The following is a 17,025-nucleotide window of genomic DNA, read 5'->3' as shown; positions in this document are numbered from 1 at the left end:
TCACAGCAGTAGATGGTCCTTCATTATTGCGAGAATCCCCGTTAATCAGAGACCTAAGTCCATGATTGTTGGGCAGGGATACGGTTCGGTAGTCAATCAAAGCAGGGCAGAGAGAGACATACATGACCGTGAATATCGGAGGCCCAGCTGATACTGAGCTGCTATCAGGCAGTTCAATACGCAGTAGTTGAGCCTGAGCTCTCGCTGACTCGTCATCCTGAGTTGCCAGGTAATCCATTATTCCACGAAGGAATGCGTTTCGGCTAGAACTACCGAGCATAAAAGATATGCTCGAGCAATTATATTTAGGCGAAACGAATTTCGGTAAATATAAACGTTGAAATGGTGTTGTCATGACAAAACCATAAGTATATAAAATTGAAACTGAAAAACTCCTGGGAGGTTGCAGGCAACCCCGAGTTGCAGTTCAATTAGAATACTCTCTTATAAGTCGCAATCCGTAGATTAACTAAGATATGCGCCTACCCCTCGGACAATTCAACTGCTTAGTAGAATCATGTCTCGAGGTTAATATACGTAGTATATTTGTAGGATTCTGAACAACGATCTCCGTCCTAAATTCTTTCCTTCAAGAAAACAAAATAAGGATTGGAGATCGACCACCTTCGATCTCTATCAAAGAGAGTGAAGGAGAAGTTTCCTTCCGAAGGAAAGCTTCAATGGTGAACAGAATACTAAGACGATAGTTCAAGCCAAACTGGATATTCCCGTCCGATCTTCTCTAGTCCAGGTTGGTCGCCTACTTGTGAGATAGTTTCTTCAGCAGCAGTCTTCTTCCCAATGCTAGAAATTCCAGGAATCGAGCATAGGCGAGGTTCCCAGATTATCGTGTATATCGGGGATTCTCGTCTCGCTCACTTTTGACCGTGGTCTCGCGTAAGTGTTTGGAGATCGTAAAACTCGAACACTGAATGCGTTAGAAATTCCGTAGAATTCTAAGCAGTCTGCGAAACCCCCACCGAATTCGTCAAACGATATCGGCTGGTGGTCCTCTTGATTCCCGTAGAAATCGAGAATGGGGCAGGATTCCTCCTCAACGCGACGGGGTTACGTCAGGTAGGACCCGAAGGTCCCCCCGGTAGCGCAGTCCCGAACGTGGGATCCTACAGAGAAATCTCTGTAGATCCCTCCCTTTCCCTCGTAACCGTAAGGAGAGAGGGAATGGGAGAGGAATTGGATACTCGCTCGCCTTCCCAGTGGAGCTAGCAGTTGGAGAAGAGTAGGAACAGCCATCGCCTTGCGGCGATGGCCTCTCAGAGTCTGGGAAAACGTATCGTCAGGAGAAAACGTTTTCCGCGGAGGGTTACGAACTCTCACTGTAGGTAAGGGTCTGCCGCCAATGGTGAACGTCGTCTGGGTGGGGCTGATCGACACCTGACAGGAGAGAGCCTATACCGTCCTCCGACTCATTCCAGTCCTCGTCGAGGTCGAAACCTCTCAGGAGGACCGAAGGAGTATTCAAATACGGTGTCCGAAGACACGTAGAAACGCCGCTGTCGCAGTAGAGGAGGTGGAAGTAGCTTGATCGACGGCCAGAACTGAGAGCCTTCTTGTCCGGAGACGAGAGACTCTGGTTCGAGACAGAATGGCGGCAAGTTCCGATCGCGGCAGACCCACCGTCGGTTTTGGGTTTTCCCTCCCTCGGGCGGGCCCCCAAAACGACTCGAGCAGAGACGTGGGCTCTGCTGGTGGGCGGAGCGCAATCCTTCCGCAAGGTCATTATGCTGACGAATCAGCTTTAATGACTTCTGCAAATTCCTCTGTATCTCGGGAGTAACCGTGTCTTGCGGAGTAGGACCGTCCAGTCCCTCCAACAAGAACAGATCCCGAGATACTCCTCCTTCAGAAGGAGGAACAGCGGCAGACCCCTGACGGTCGCCTCCAGCTACTTGCGCGTATGTCCTGGTCGGTCCTAGAACCGTGCCTGGTCCATACGGCGTCATAGCGGGATCGCGAGCGGCGCACCTCTCGCGATCACTCATAGGTACCGTCGCTCCTCCCGGTGTAGCCCGAGGAGGTTGAAGGTACAGGAGAGGCAGACCTGACGCTCCCCCTGAGCTCGCTGGCAGGACCAGCGTGCTTGGAGGGCTGCTGCTGATCGTCCACCCGCGAGTGGCGATCGAGCAGCAGGCCTAGCCTTGCCCGCTCGCCTGGGGCGAGAGGCTCGGCTGAGAACGTCGACGCTGATCTCTAGCGTCAGGCGAGCTGTTGCTGGTTACCGTCTCCGCCCGGTCCCGATGGGAGCGGCGTCAGTGACCTGCTAGGCTCGTTGTCGCGGTGAGACCGGCAAGCGTCCTCTCGGCGCGTCGAGCCGCTGGTACCGAGCCGTGGCTGGTACCGACGACCGCGGGGATGACCCCTTCCTCGCCTCAACCCGTGGCTGGTCAGCGACCGTCACGTCAACCCGAGCAGCCAGCTGGTCGCTGCGAGAGCGTCCACTGGCCTAGCGAGAGTCGTCTGCACGACACTCGCTAGTCTTCTGCTCCGCGCTTCGGTCTTGGCGGCGAGCGGAGCTCGAGTGTCAAGACTTTGGCTGGACGGTCTCCCACCGCGGGAGACCGTCCACATCGGTACTTCTCGCTAACGAGAAGCCGAGGCGGATCCTGGTTTAGCGGCAGAACCGCTAGAACCAGGCGAGGAAGTGCCAGCCGAAGCTGGTACTCCTCTGGTCCCCGTCTTCTTCTCCTTGGTAGAAGAAAAAGATGGGCCCTGTTCCCGAGGGAGCAGGAGGACCAGCAGAAGAGCTCCCGAATCGCGGAGCGAGACGGGCCCTTAGAAGGTCCCGAAGGAGCCTTCTTAGGGGGGAAAACCCGGGTTACCAGCTGGTCGCTGCAAGAGCGGCCGCTGGCCTGGCAAGAGGCACCTGAAGCGTCTCTCACCAGCCTTCTGCTCCGTGCCGCGTCTTGGCGCCGAGCGAACTCTGGCGCCGAAACTTGGCTGCACGGTCTCCCGAGGGAGAACGTACATCGGGATCTCTCGCGAACGAGAGACCGAGCCGGAACCTGGCGTAGCGGCATCGCCGCTAGCACCAGGCGAAGAAAGTACCAGAGCCAACCGATACTCCTCTGGTCCCCGTCTATCTCTTCCTTACGGAAGGGGAGAGGGCCCCGCTCCCGAAGGAGCAGGAGGACCAGCAGAAGGACCCCCCGTCCCACCGGGTGGGACGGGCCCTTAGAAGTTCCCGAAGGAGACTTCTTAGGGGGGAAGGCTTCCTTCTTCTTCTTCGGCTTATGGGCCTAGAAGTCGAAGGGGAAGAGGCAACAGCAGACGATGAAGACGAAGATGACAGCTTCCTCTTCTCCTCTTCCTCGTCAGCTCACGCAGGGACAGTCGTCAGGTCCTCCATCCAGGAGGGAGCCGGGGCAGTTGCCGAAAGCAACAGGGCCCGACTGCACCTGTCCGGAAGGACCTGGGACTGGGGAAGACACACCGTGGGCAGGACCAGCATGGACAGGCACAGGAATCAGGCGCGACAGGAACAGCAACCAGCTCAGGAGCGGCAGGAACAGCGGCAGCGGTAGACCCAGAAGTGACAGCCAAGCCAACAGCGGGAATCACATCAGCGGCAGGTACGGCAGGCCCAGCGATCGCCTCGTAGAATCATCGGCAGCCAGCGGAACCTGGGTCCTGGCGGCCGGTCCAGGGGCGAGCTGCTGGAAACAGCGGAAGTCTGGGGCAGGCAACACGAAGAAACAGGCGGCGGCGGCAACCCCACCTCGGTACGGCTGCGGCCCTAGTAGCGGCAGACGGGCGTCATCGACACAGCATGGGGAGTGTAGACCAGGAGGGGGGGAGCAGCATAAGCGGCCGTGGTAGTAGTGGAGACCGCCCCAGACTCGCTAGACGCTGCCAGCAGCCCGTGGATGCTAGGCACGCCCTGCCTCCGCGGTGGTCCATACCTGTCCAAGGTCGTCTCCCACGGATGTAGCACCTGCGGTAACATAGATAGATTAGTAAGAGGGGTTCCCTCACGCACGGGGGGAAGACATGCCCACCCCGAACGCAAGGAAGACCCCAAATACAAAATACAACGAAGAAGCTGAGCGGGGGCGCAGGAAGGAAGGACGAAGAATCGGATACCAAGGGAGTCGCGGGAGAGCTTTCCTCCGACGACTTCCTGGCAGACCTTCGCTTCCCCTACCCCCGCACAGCAGTGAAAAGTAATATGAAAATGAAACAGAATTACTGCCCTTGCGATTCACTTCATAGAACTTAAAGGGGAAAGATCAATTCCCGGGTAAGAACGGAAACTTGATCCAATAATATGATGCTATCATAAAATATATATGAAAATGAAACAGAATACTGCACTTGCGATTTCATTTTTACATAAAAAAATCGTAAGGATCAATTCCCGGGTAAGAACGAAAATTGATCCAAATTAAATTTCATGCAAATAAATAAATGAAAATGAAAAGAATATTGCAATTGCGAATCCACTTTCATTGCATTCTATATACAAAATTAAAAGGCTCGTGCCGAGCGCAATCACACTCTCGGTAACGAACGCACAGGGCAAAAATATAATGAAAAGAGTACTTACATTTTTCAATTACACACTTTCGCCCAAAATACATGACTCGGCGCGAGCGCGCCCGCCCTCGGCACCGAGACATAATTCAAGGGTTCAATTCATGAAAAGAGAGGAAATCGCCGCATCCACGGCGATAACTCCATGTTGGTTCATAATTAAGTAATGAAAATGAAAACAGTGTACTTACAGTTTCATTTTCAAGTCAAACAAACCATTAGTAGAAAACACAATAAAAACAAAGCACACGACGATGAAGCGGGCAGAGAGCGATGACGAACACGTCCTTCACACCCGCGGCGAAAGCAAAAGTGATGTTTACCTCCCAGTCGCGCGGCGCGCGACTGTCGGACAAGCAGTTAACTACCGTTCTCCCCTTGTTCGAAGCTTATGACCGTTCCAGCTGCCGCTAGCTACTTCCTATTGTTAAAGGACCGAGGGTTTGTATTACGTATCGGAACAAAAAGGTTATTATACTAACCTAACCCACTAAAGCTAGTACACAGTGTTACCTGGCTGAGGGCTTCGCCACCCTAGAGCCCCCTTTAAAGGAAGCCTAAAATAAAGGTCATCATACTAACCTAACCCAACCTGTGTTACCTGGCAGGGGGATTCCCTGGACCCCCCTTTAAAGTTAATATAAAATAAAGGTTATCATAGCAACCTAACTAACCCTACGTAACCTAGTTGGCCATGTTACCTGGCCGGGGGGCACCCTTTACAGACAACATAATATGAAGGTTATCATAGTTACCTAATCTAGTAGGCAGGTGGTAATGGCCAAGGAAATGCATGAAACACTGACTGCAGTGGAAATAGAAAAGAAAAAAAAAAGTCATTAGAAAATATAGAGATTGAAACATTTGTAAAAACATAAAATTAAATATGAGGGTAAATGTTATAAGAAAGACTAAAGCATCATAAAATGTTGCAACGGAACGGAAAAAGGAAAGAATGTCTTGTATAAATCATGTATGAAATCCCCCAACCAACCCCCAATTTGATGTCACTGAGAGATAGGTAACAAATTGTCCTAAAAGCAACTTTGCACCAAAGTTTCCTTGAAACAGTGCGCTTGCACAACAGCATTCGGAACAGTAGAAGCAGCAGCTGGGATTTGCCTTTGAAACAGCTTTAGAGTAAGAAATACCACAATAACATGCTACAACCTTCTCCCGGTGGTCTCCCCCTTCCAAAACCCAAAATTCCCAATGGATCCCCTACCATGTAGAATGATAACAGCTCATGTGTGAATCACCCTCCTATCCCTGGTATCTCCCCCACCCAAAACCCCGAATTCCCATCAGGTCCCCATAAAAGTACCTGCTGCAGATTGACCATGGTAAATTGTTAACAAGCAACCAAAAACCTATATAAAAAGTTAATTTACCAAAAAATGGGCCATCCGCCACAAACTTATTAGGTAGTACTTAGATCTATCTAGCTAGGGTAAATGACCGAGCGCCGATATAGCAGCCACCTCTTTCAGACTGTGGCCACCTTCCCGAAAAAGTACTTGAATTCGTTGCCATGAGTATCAGTCAAGAGTTGTGGCCCATCCAGACAGCACAACGTGACCTCTGTACTTCATCAAAGTAAGTATTGTCTCCTAAATTATGAAATACTAATGGCATAATTCAAGTGCTTTTTTGAGAAGTGACCATGTTCTGGGAGAGGTGGCCGCTAGGGTAAATGACCGAACGGCAACATAGCGACAACCTCTCTAGGAACGTAGCCACTTTCCAAAAAAGCGCTTGAATGATGCCATTATTTCATAATTTAAGAGAAAACACTTACCTATCTTAAGAGGAGCATAGAGGTTTCGGTGTGCTGCCTGGATGGGCCACAACTCTTAACTGATGCTCATGGCAGCGAATTCAAATACTTTTCTGGGAAGGTGGCCACATTCTGAGAGAGGTGGCTGCTATATCGCCCCATAAAAAAATGACACAGGATATTAGTACGGCAGCCGTATACTGATCGTGATAGATATTGGTACAGCTGTGAATTGCGCATGCGTCAATTTCAGACTTCCTGCCGTATAAATGACATAGTGTGGTGGGGGGTACATCAGATTCTGTCAGTGGTGCCATATTGCGCTCAACCTGTTGTAGGTACGTAACGGCAGTTAGCCGTATCCATTTGCCAGTTTGCTAATCATACAGCACTTGCCATACACTGTTGCTAAGAGCTATTGGTACAGCACTAGGAGATCAGCAACAGTAGTAATAATAGTCAAACTGAAATGTTTCGCTGAACATGTTCAATTCAAATGTCAAAGTGAAGCACCATACGGTCATCACCAAAGCACCAAAACATTTTGACAGTATGTAAATGAAAATATAAAAAATCACAATAATACTTAAACATACTTACATTTTGACTATATACATGAAAAATAAAACTAAACTGTGTACTTCAACTCTTCTTTGAATCTCCTCTGAACCATATAATAATACATCATTTTTTGCCGCAAAACATGTTTTCAGGTTTCAACAAGCTCAAAAAGGCAATAGACATCTACAAAGTCAAACTTCCAGAAAATGTATATCTGTAGGTCACAAATGACTGAATCAGCCCTGAAAAGAGCTCCGAAGAGGAGATTCAAAGAAGATTTGAAGTACACAGAAATCGTGCTCCGCTGTAGTCATGGTGGTAAGAAAATACCAAGTTGATCCTCTGGTAAAACGGCCTTATCAATCGAAGGTAATAATCCACATCAGGTCTATATTAACAAGCATGTTTCCCAATATTGGACGCAATGCTGACTGCTGCACTACTCTTTTACTAGCTAGGCCTCAAATCTTCTTTGAATCTTCTCTTCGGAGCTCTTTTCAGAGCCGATTCGATCGTTCGTGACCTACAGATATACACTTTCTGGAAGTTTGACTCTTTGTAGACATCTAGCTATTGCCTTTTTCAGCTTGTTGAAACCTGAAAACGTGTTCTTGCTGTCACTGATACGCCTGAGGAGGTAAACATGGGTTCGTGCATGCGCAATTCACAGCTGTACCAATATCTATCGCATTTAGGATATGGCTGCCGTACCAATATGCAATTCATAAAAAAATTACATTAATAAACGACATCTACATGCGACCGTCTGCATTCCATTTACGGAACAAACATATGCACCTAGGGGGAACAACCGACTGGACTAGCAGATCCAGTTTCCACCACGTGTGGATCCACCCTCCGAAAAAGTACTTTAACACGTCCTGACACTGGAGATGGGCACCATACACGAGTTGTTGGTGGTGAGAGCAAGAGCTCAAGACCTCTACTATCCATTCGAAGTAAGTATTTTCTCCAAAGTTCAAAATTAAGATCATATTTTCAGATTAAACAGAGGTTAATGACAGTCTGGCTCTATGCCGTGCACACATACCTCCATGACGCTTTCGAAATTTTTACTTACAACTCCGAATATTTAGAAGATTGACACCATCTCGATGTTTGCAGAGTCGCTTGTGTCAATTAACTTCCCATTCCATGTGCTAAATCCGCACAACACTTGTACCCATAGACGCTGGGGCACTTTCTTCACAAAAATCGTAAACAATGACTTCCAACCATGACTTATCCAAGGAAACTATGATTTTTTGGTAGAAGAAGAAGCGTGCACTAGATAATTATTTAAATAAATAATAGTTAAATAGCAGTATACGGTCATGAATTGCATAAATTTTTTATATATTCATGATTATTATTTTGAAAATATTCGTTGTTAAAAAAGTAAATAGATTCCTGACTCAAATATCAACAGTTTTGCTGTGAACAGTACCTACGCATTGTTCGCGCTCTTCTATTTATCAGTGTTGCCCATTGGTATGTGTTTACCCTCCAAACTGGGTATAAGACTTTCACAAAACCAGGAAAATAAGTGAAATTAACATATCTATTTGTAGTATACAGTATATACATATTTGAGCAATTTTATCATTACTGGAATACTATGACAACTATAATATGTAGCATGGAAACAGTTTGTATATGCATCAGCGTTTGTGTGAAGCTCCAGTAAATTGGCAGCAATGAGTCATTTTGCTGTCTGCTTCTATCTACTTTAGAAATATCTGTAATTTTTCAGGGTTAATTTGGTTACAAAAAAGGGATAATACACATGAATTAAATAAACATTTTGAAGTAACAAAGTAAAGTTAAACTAAAAAATGAGTAAAGTAAATAATTAAGGGAATAAAGCGTTGCACCTCATAAACAGTGTAGTCATGTGCTGCCCGCAACTGTGTTTGTGGAGTGAGCGCATAGGAACCAGGAACAGCAACATAGTTCAAGAGTAATTTGGATTGAATTAAGACCAAAACATGTATAATTACAATCAAATAAGCACTGTGGGGTTTCAGTTGTGATGGCAGTAAGGATAGAACCACCGATTACAAGGTAAAAATGAATTTCAGTTCAAACCATGACCCCAGGAAAAAGAAGTTTCATACTTTCACTAATATAGGCAACAAAATGTTGCTTTATTGTGCTGATCACAACTGCAACTGCAATCTTGAGTAAGATCAATAAACGTTACATACCTATAGCTATATGCTAACATTGTTCAAATGAGTGCTGGGGAGGCTGGGAAAGATGTTGGATCATTTGGATCAGTCGGTGGATGCCATATTGGATTTAAAAACTGCCTTGAAAACATAGGATAAAAAACCGCATGGTACAGGGGTGGACCATGTACGATCAATGTGTACAACCCCAAGAAAAGTACATTATAACGCGTCCTGACACCGGAGTAGAGGTCTTTAGCTCCGTTTCTCACCATCAACAAGTCGCGTCTGATGCCCATCTCTGATGTCAGGACGCGTTATAATGTACTTTTTTTGGGGTTGTACACATTGATTGTACATGGTCCACCCCTGTACCATGCAGTTTTTTACCCTATTTTACGAAGACCTCATATACCTATTTTAGTTCGTATGGGGCTTTCACATATCACATTATGTTGATGAAACTTCAATCTTTTGAGTGGTATGTTTAAAGATGTAATTGTATTCTTGTTTCACCAATTAAATATCGAGTGAATAAGGCTGATCCCCCTAGTAAATACTACTATCTAGTACTACTAGCCCTAGCTATAGCCATTCTTCAGGCTTGACTGGGAATAAAATAGGTAGGCCTAGGATAATAGGTATACCAAATGACCTGCCTCTACCATAGCGCATCAACCTTCCCAAAAAACAATTTAACATGTCCTGTAACCCAGGATAGACATTGGTCAAGAGCCAGTGTCCATCGAAGCAACAACTTGAGACCTCTAGGTACTACCTAGGTACTGTAGTACCTACTTTTCTCTCAAACTAAGTTTTTTTTTCTCCCAAGTCACAAATTAAGGCCATAACAGCTTATTTCCGATTTTCGGGAAGGTGGTCGCGCTATGGTAGTGGCCGGTCATTCGGTATCTTACCCTACACTGGGTACTAGAACATCCAAGTCCAGAAAACATTCAATTCAGCTTCCTGACTAGGCAAGAAGCTCCGTCTAATCCTGTGAAGAAGGTTCGTTGGCACAGGCCTACCTAAGCTATCATAAACCTGACAATCCTACCAGGTAAATTTGGTGGCTAAGCCTACCTATAGTCCAAACTCGGGTGGAGTAGGTAGGTAGGTAGGCCTAGGCTCGGCTAGCCACTAGAACCCCGATAACGTAACCTAAAATATTCTAGAACCCCGATAACATAACCTAAAATAGCCTATTCTACGCAGCATAGAACATACCTAGCTAGCTAGCCTAGGTATACCTAAACACTTGTATACTTCAAATTGACTTACCACTTGATTATGTTCTTGTCAAGAGACACACGTTGACAGGGGCAAATAAAGGTATATTTGAACTAGCTGACATAGCCAACAAATAGTACTAGGCTAGATACTACTACCTAGTGTTCAAATCAGTGACACAGTCACAGTAGTAGTAGTAGTAGTAGTTATGGGTGCTTCAGTGGCACTAATACAGCTTCTTCTTCAGCCTTCAGGCTCTTTAAGGCATCACAGTTACGAGCAAACTACGCTACCAGATTTTTTAAAAGGCCTTTTTTTTTCTTTAGGTCTAATATATTACCCCACCTTTTATCTGACACTGATTCCATAACCTTTAACTTTCATTGCTATCCCCCATGTATTCACCCCCTTTTTTTAAAGTGATTGTAGAGCATCTTAAGTTATGAGTCATTACATTATATTTTCATTCATTCGTTACACAAGAAATGTTTGCCCTGAAGTTCGCCTGCATATCAAATACACTGAGCCTAGCTATTATTATAATGCCAGTATCTTTTACTTCGAGTTTTGTAAAATGCTGACTATAATTGAAAACTTATGAATCTCAACTTGCTATTGTTCATCTTCTCCTGCAAGGTCTTTTCAATTTCTTATTTGAATTTCATCTTATTTACCTTTTCAGTGTTTTTATCATGTTTTCTCATCTCTTCTATATTCCTCTTATATATTAGTATTATATCTTGTTCTTATTCGTGAAGCCTTTTGGGTTAATGTATGTTACTTTCTTTAACAAATGAGATGTGTATTAATATGTCCAGTAGCTCTAGACCCCATATATGTTAAAAAACAAAACATGTATGCTATGTTTCCCTTCATGCATGCATGCAAGTGAGCAAGTTAACAAAACAATGGTTCGTGGTCATTTGTATCATATTCATAAGCGCTCTATACATAAAAAAAAGGTGGCCTGCTCTAATTTACCAATGCAACTCTTACCTCTTCAAGCTTTACCAACTGGTCTTTCCATTTGCTTTCCAGGTCAAGATACTAATGCCACTGGTTTTCCATGTTTTAATCGAGAAAAATCACAACCTTTGCCCATACCTGAGGATAGTTTGTATAACTCCAACTTTCTTGATAAAACCATATATTTGATCACGTTTCCCGTTTGGTTTAATTTTGATTATTCGTTTATTGAATCTCTGAGCTTTCTTTACGTTCATGCATCCTTCAAACTCTGCCCAATCAACTGCTAGTTATTCAGCCTTCTCTAGTGGTTCAGATATTAAGAAAAAAATTCATAACATGAAATCCTTCTGTCATAAATATTTTTCACCCTGGTTCTGATAAGATAAGAAAACACTATAGAGGTTGGAAAAGTAAAATAAACATTTTAGCAAAAGTATTTTATTCATTCAAAGATAGCACATTTTTCTAATTAGATAATTGGTACCAAAAACAACCTTTCACCATTCCATTATGAAAGATCTTGGAACAATAATATTTATAAACTACAGTTTTATTGTATTATAAACCTTTGGCATGTATCTATCAATACAGAATCAAATTGCAGGTGAATTTGATTTCATGCATCTTAAACTAATTCAATAAAGTAATCCCTTTGATATTAAAATGTATCCTTAAAATTATCCATTAAAATTAAGATACGAGATAATTATGTCTCAGGTTTTGTCATTAAAATGCATCTGTCTTACCAGCACAAGAAGTACCGCCGTATGCGATCAGCACATTATGGAATATATGTACAAATTTAACTCACTTGAATTATGAAAGAAATCTGATAAGGCATCCTTCTCAATCTCTTACAAATGGTCAACATTTTCTATTTTATATATAGCTATATATATATATATATATATATATATATATATATATATATATATATATATATATATATATATTCAGCATTTAATGAAATGTGAGTGATATAAAATGTCAATATAATTTAAATGAAGTGTTGAATTAAATAATACAGTGAAGCAACTGCTTCCAGCCAATCAGAAATCATATCAGAATCAAATATATACTAATACACGGTATCATAGTTAAGGACAACACAAATGAGAACATTACAACTACATGTAAAATCAAATGGTGAAAAAAAAATAATGAAGAAATTCTACAAGATGCCCTGCATTTGTAAATCAATGATCCTTGAAGGAGGTCGATGAATTGTACATTCCTTTATTCCCATTACTTGCTGAACCTAAAGGTAGAAGAAAAATGTATTAGTTACAACTTTCTAATGATAACCTGGGTAAATGCTGAAAATGTGAATGTTTAAGAAGCTTTGAGCAACGTTAGATGAAAAAACAAATTGGGATGTGAAGATCATTTGCCAATATAAACCATGTATTGAGTAATAGAAAGCACAAGTCTTTGCATACCTGCAGTGTATATAATGTGTTTTAGAATAACAACTTACAACCCAGTGAAATTGCAATTACTTGTACATGAAATTACAAAAAATTAATTGCAAACACTTTTTAACTCAGAAATTTCTTAATTCGTATATTTAAGGCTGCATGTTAAAATCTCTCCTTACTGAATTCCTACAAAAATGAACCTTAGGGCATGAAATGAATTTAGACTTGAAAAAAAACAGCAAATATTTAGGTCCCGACCATCAAAAAATGCTTTATGGAAACATTTATGGATTCACGGAGCATGAAGCAGTGCTTACTCTGTTCCTACAAATATGGTTTCCCTTGGCAAATGACCAAAGAGCATGACAATGGAAGTGATGCACACAAACGTCAAAACTCAAATCTATGCTGGAAGTCTTTAGAAAAGTGTCTACCACAATAAACACTTCCAAAAAGGTCGAATTTAGTTGAGCATTGTGTTCTTCACTTCTGCTGTTCAAAGCTGAAAGATAAACAAGGCTCACATAATATATGATGATGTTCCTTGTATCTTAAACTAAAAAAAAAAATTATGTGTTCCAAAGATAGTAGTCTTATTGCAATGATATCAGGAGGCTATCAGATCTTGTTCAGGTTCTGTCGAGCCTCGGATAACACTTACCTGACTGTTTTATGATTGCTGGACTGATTCTCCTAGAAAGAATAACTGGACGATGAATGGCATTTCTGCTTCACAAAACTGTGTACTTTATATCAGTACTTACAATTCCAATATTCACGTTTAATTCATGGTGTTTTCTTTCGAAGGATCCAACTTCGTAATTTTATTTGTACTGGAATGTTAATCGATGTAAAGTTGAGGAGTCATTTTCAGGTCCACAATGAAACAGATTTGAAGGGAACTGAGACCATAATGCTAGGTGTAAACAGATAATACTTAGGATAGTTGAGAGCTCTCTGTAAGTGAAATAACAAGTATGAACTTGAAATACAGGAGGAGATAATGACAACATCAAAATTAAGTAGATTTGTTATACTTAAAACTGAAGCAGAAGCCAAAAATCGATTCCAGTTTCTATTAAGATAGTGATTGATGTAATGTGTTTGTACCTACAGCTAAAACAGTACTGTCTGTCAAGGACATCATCATTCATTATTCAAACTCATTACCTTCCAGAATTTCTTTTTTTTTTTTTTCTTTTTTAGACTGTTAGCTACTAGGTACGACAACCTCAAACATAGAATTTAGGTTGACATCCAAGTTCCAGTCAAGGGAAACAATTAATTTAACTCATCCCTCCCTTACATATGGCATGAGACCAGTGGATTTTCATTCCATGTTTGAGGTTAGCATAATGCAAAATGAATGGGGGTGATTATTCATCTCACAACCGGTAGAGGACGTGTGAGAGAGATCCTCATTGATGGTGTCTTGGATCATCACGTCCTGAAATTACGAAAAAGAAGAAACTGTTCACCATGTCTTCGAAAAAGTGGTTTCAGAGCAGCAAAGGCATCCATTAGCGTTACCTTTTTTTCTAATGAGCAACATCAGCATGAATATAAATTATTTTTGCTTACCTCATTCATGTGATAAAGAATGTATGATTTAACAAATAACAATAAAAGAATCTACAGTTCTTTCCCCGAGTTCATAATGCAGCAGGACAGAATAAGAACAAAAGAAGAGAATGCTTTCAGAAATTGGATGCAGATACCATAATACCCTAAGCGCTCATGATATTTGAAAGTGATGATGATGATCTTGTGATGTGCATCTTGCATATTCTGGGAATTGCCAATCAAAGACAACGGGAGTATTTATTAACTGTATCATGTTGCAGTCTTGAGTGAAAGTCATACGGGGCTTCCTCAAGTCAGAGCATTAAAATTACCTACCACAAGTCAGTTCACCAGTAATTGTCTGGTTGGCTTTCAATTCTCTAGTCTTTGGCCGGTAAAATGTTCAAAGATTACTTCTCTCAATGTACAAAAGACCGCAGTAACCTCAAGAGCAACAATGACTATATTTGCACATAGTAAAAGTATTCGTTATTTCTGTAGCATACTTCGTGATAGACTAAAGTGTTCGTCTATTTCCATCAGCTAATGAACAAAATTTTTCATAAAATGTAGTCCTTTCATTTTCGTTCATTTATGCTTGATCTATTTCATCTTACTTATCTTGAACTCCTTCCTCCGTGAAATAGCTGATGTGCATCGATGACATGAAAAGGAAATTAGGTATAAAGAAGAAAATTTAATGAGAAACGAAAGCTATTATTTAGAGAAAAGTAAATACATGAAGTACTCTGAAAAAGAAGGAAATAAAGAATAAAATGGAAGCAGTTAGGTTAATAAGACAAAGAAATATTACAATGGTTCTGAAACTGTTTAGAACAATGATTAGAAACTAAAATTTTAAAGTCTCGTAACATTGCAGGTAAGAACTGTACGGAATTATGAACTGCTGAAGCATACAGTGCTACAGTTTAGAGGTACATAATTAAGGGTTCAATACCTAAATACTCTGTTTGCCAATACCTTGTAAAATGTAGCACAGCTAATAACTTACTTTAGACACATTTTAAACATGGCTTGATAACAATGCAAACAGTAACTACATACTCATTGCAGTACAGAGGAAAAGTCACTTCATTCAGATTACTTTGCGTACAAAGCATTCTCATGATATAATTGAGTTCCCTGCACTTACTACTCACCACCTGTATTTGGGGGAGTCGAAAGTACTGCACGAAATTCGCTAGAGCAGAGATAATTTACAGGAAGACATGGCAGAAATAATAGTGTCTCTACATAAAGAATAAATTGTAGAAAAGTTTTAAACATTAACCTTTATCACTTTTAACTTTTGCCGATGATATTTCATGTCCTTGCATCCTGTAGATGACAAATTCACAAGTACCGTCTGAGTACGTGTACATCTTTGCATCATTATCAATATCAATATATACATATCCATATATATATATATATATATATATATATATATATATATATATATATATATATATATATATATATATATATATATATATATATTGGAGGTCTGTCAAGTTTTGGTGTGATTTAAAATACTTGTAACTTTGTAACTATGCATGATAAAATTAACCTGTAAAAATTATAAGAAAGCTTAAGTGTCTAGTTTATCTGCTCTTCTGAAGTGTTATTTGTTATTTGCTCTATCAAATATTACTCACAATTTCTGACACTTAAAAGTGACTTCTTTTTCAGAACTGCTGTTGGCCCATGGCTGATAAAAAAAAAGTCACTTGTTTTAAGTGTCAAAAATTGTGAAAAATATTTGATAAAACAAATAACACTTCAGAAGAACAGAAAATCTAGACACATAGCTTTTGTATCCTTTTTACAGATTAATTCTATCATGTATAGTTATGAAGCTACAAGCATTTTATATTGCCCCCGTGACTTGACTTGATGGACACTTTGTGTGTATATATATATTATATAATAATCTATATATTTTATAATTTATTATATAAATTTTATCTATATATATATATATATATATATATATATATATGATATATATATATATATATATATATATATATATATATAATAGTAGTAAAGAAAGAAACGTAAGATACAAACAAAACAAGAAAAACACTTACTTTCCTCTAAGACTATCGTACTTAGAGAATGCTTCATCAATGTCGACATAGCAACCTTGCAAATGCCTGTAAAGGATGAACCATTTGTCAAACGAACTCTTCAAAAACAATATTTCACTTATGAACGTTACAAAAATTCAGATAACATTTTCCTGTACACAATATTTTCGTCACTCTGAATCGTGTTAACTATAAAAGGTATCACAGCCCAGTCCTTGATAGACAAGAGTAATTTCATTTATCCGTATTATTTTTGTATTTCCTTATTTTGTTATGATGACCAGTTGAGTTAATGTCTCTTTACTAACCTGTCGACCTTAGTTGCATCAAAGGCTGTGCGCCCATGAAGAACTCGTCTGTTATTAAAAGCAACAAGGTCGCCTGGGACCATGTTGAATTCCAGTCCTGAACCTGGATCTCTCAGCTTATCAGAAAACAACTGGAAGATACAGAAAGTACGTCACTATGAGAATCAAAAGTGTAAATCTCCTTAGTCAGATATGAATGACATTTTTCATTAATATTGTTCTCGTTCTCATTGAACGTTTCAGTCTTGTATAGATTACTGTGCAAGGAACAATGGAACAGCAAAATAAATCTGAAAGACATACACAGAGAACAATGCACTTATAAAAGCATGTGTGTGTATGTGTATGTGTCTCTTCTTTCAAAGATGTAGCAACATATTCTCC

At 41.1% G+C, this 17,025-nt stretch overlaps 1 protein-coding gene and 1 long non-coding RNA gene across 6 annotated transcripts in view; both read right to left on the bottom strand.

Moving 5' to 3' along the window:
- LOC135220737 (uncharacterized) overlaps positions 1–17,025 on the bottom strand; it is a 221,278-nt gene that overhangs the window by 71,225 nt on the left and 133,028 nt on the right. The window lies entirely within an intron of this gene.
- LOC135220735 (gamma-butyrobetaine dioxygenase-like) overlaps positions 11,682–17,025 on the bottom strand; it is a 19,541-nt gene continuing 14,197 nt past the window's right edge. For 2 of the 5 annotated variants that reach the window (XM_064258171.1, XM_064258172.1), the window contains exons 9-11: positions 16,642–16,772; positions 16,334–16,399; positions 11,682–12,517 (exon numbers count right to left, since the gene is read on the bottom strand). In XM_064258171.1, coding sequence (XP_064114241.1) covers positions 12,505–12,517; positions 16,334–16,399; positions 16,642–16,772 — 210 coding nt within the window. In that variant the 3' untranslated portion in view covers positions 11,682–12,504. Of the gene's footprint in view, positions 14,125–16,333; positions 16,400–16,641; positions 16,773–17,025 lie in introns of all 5 variants that reach the window. The other 3 variants (XR_010315777.1, XR_010315778.1, XM_064258173.1) reach the window with 3 other exon arrangements.

This window comes from Macrobrachium nipponense, chromosome 2 (assembly GCF_015104395.2).
Source record: "Macrobrachium nipponense isolate FS-2020 chromosome 2, ASM1510439v2, whole genome shotgun sequence".
Classification (NCBI taxonomy): domain Eukaryota; kingdom Metazoa; phylum Arthropoda; class Malacostraca; order Decapoda; family Palaemonidae; genus Macrobrachium; species Macrobrachium nipponense.
Note: the sequence above shows the minus strand (reverse complement) of the source record. Positions and strands in the feature narration are given on the sequence as shown.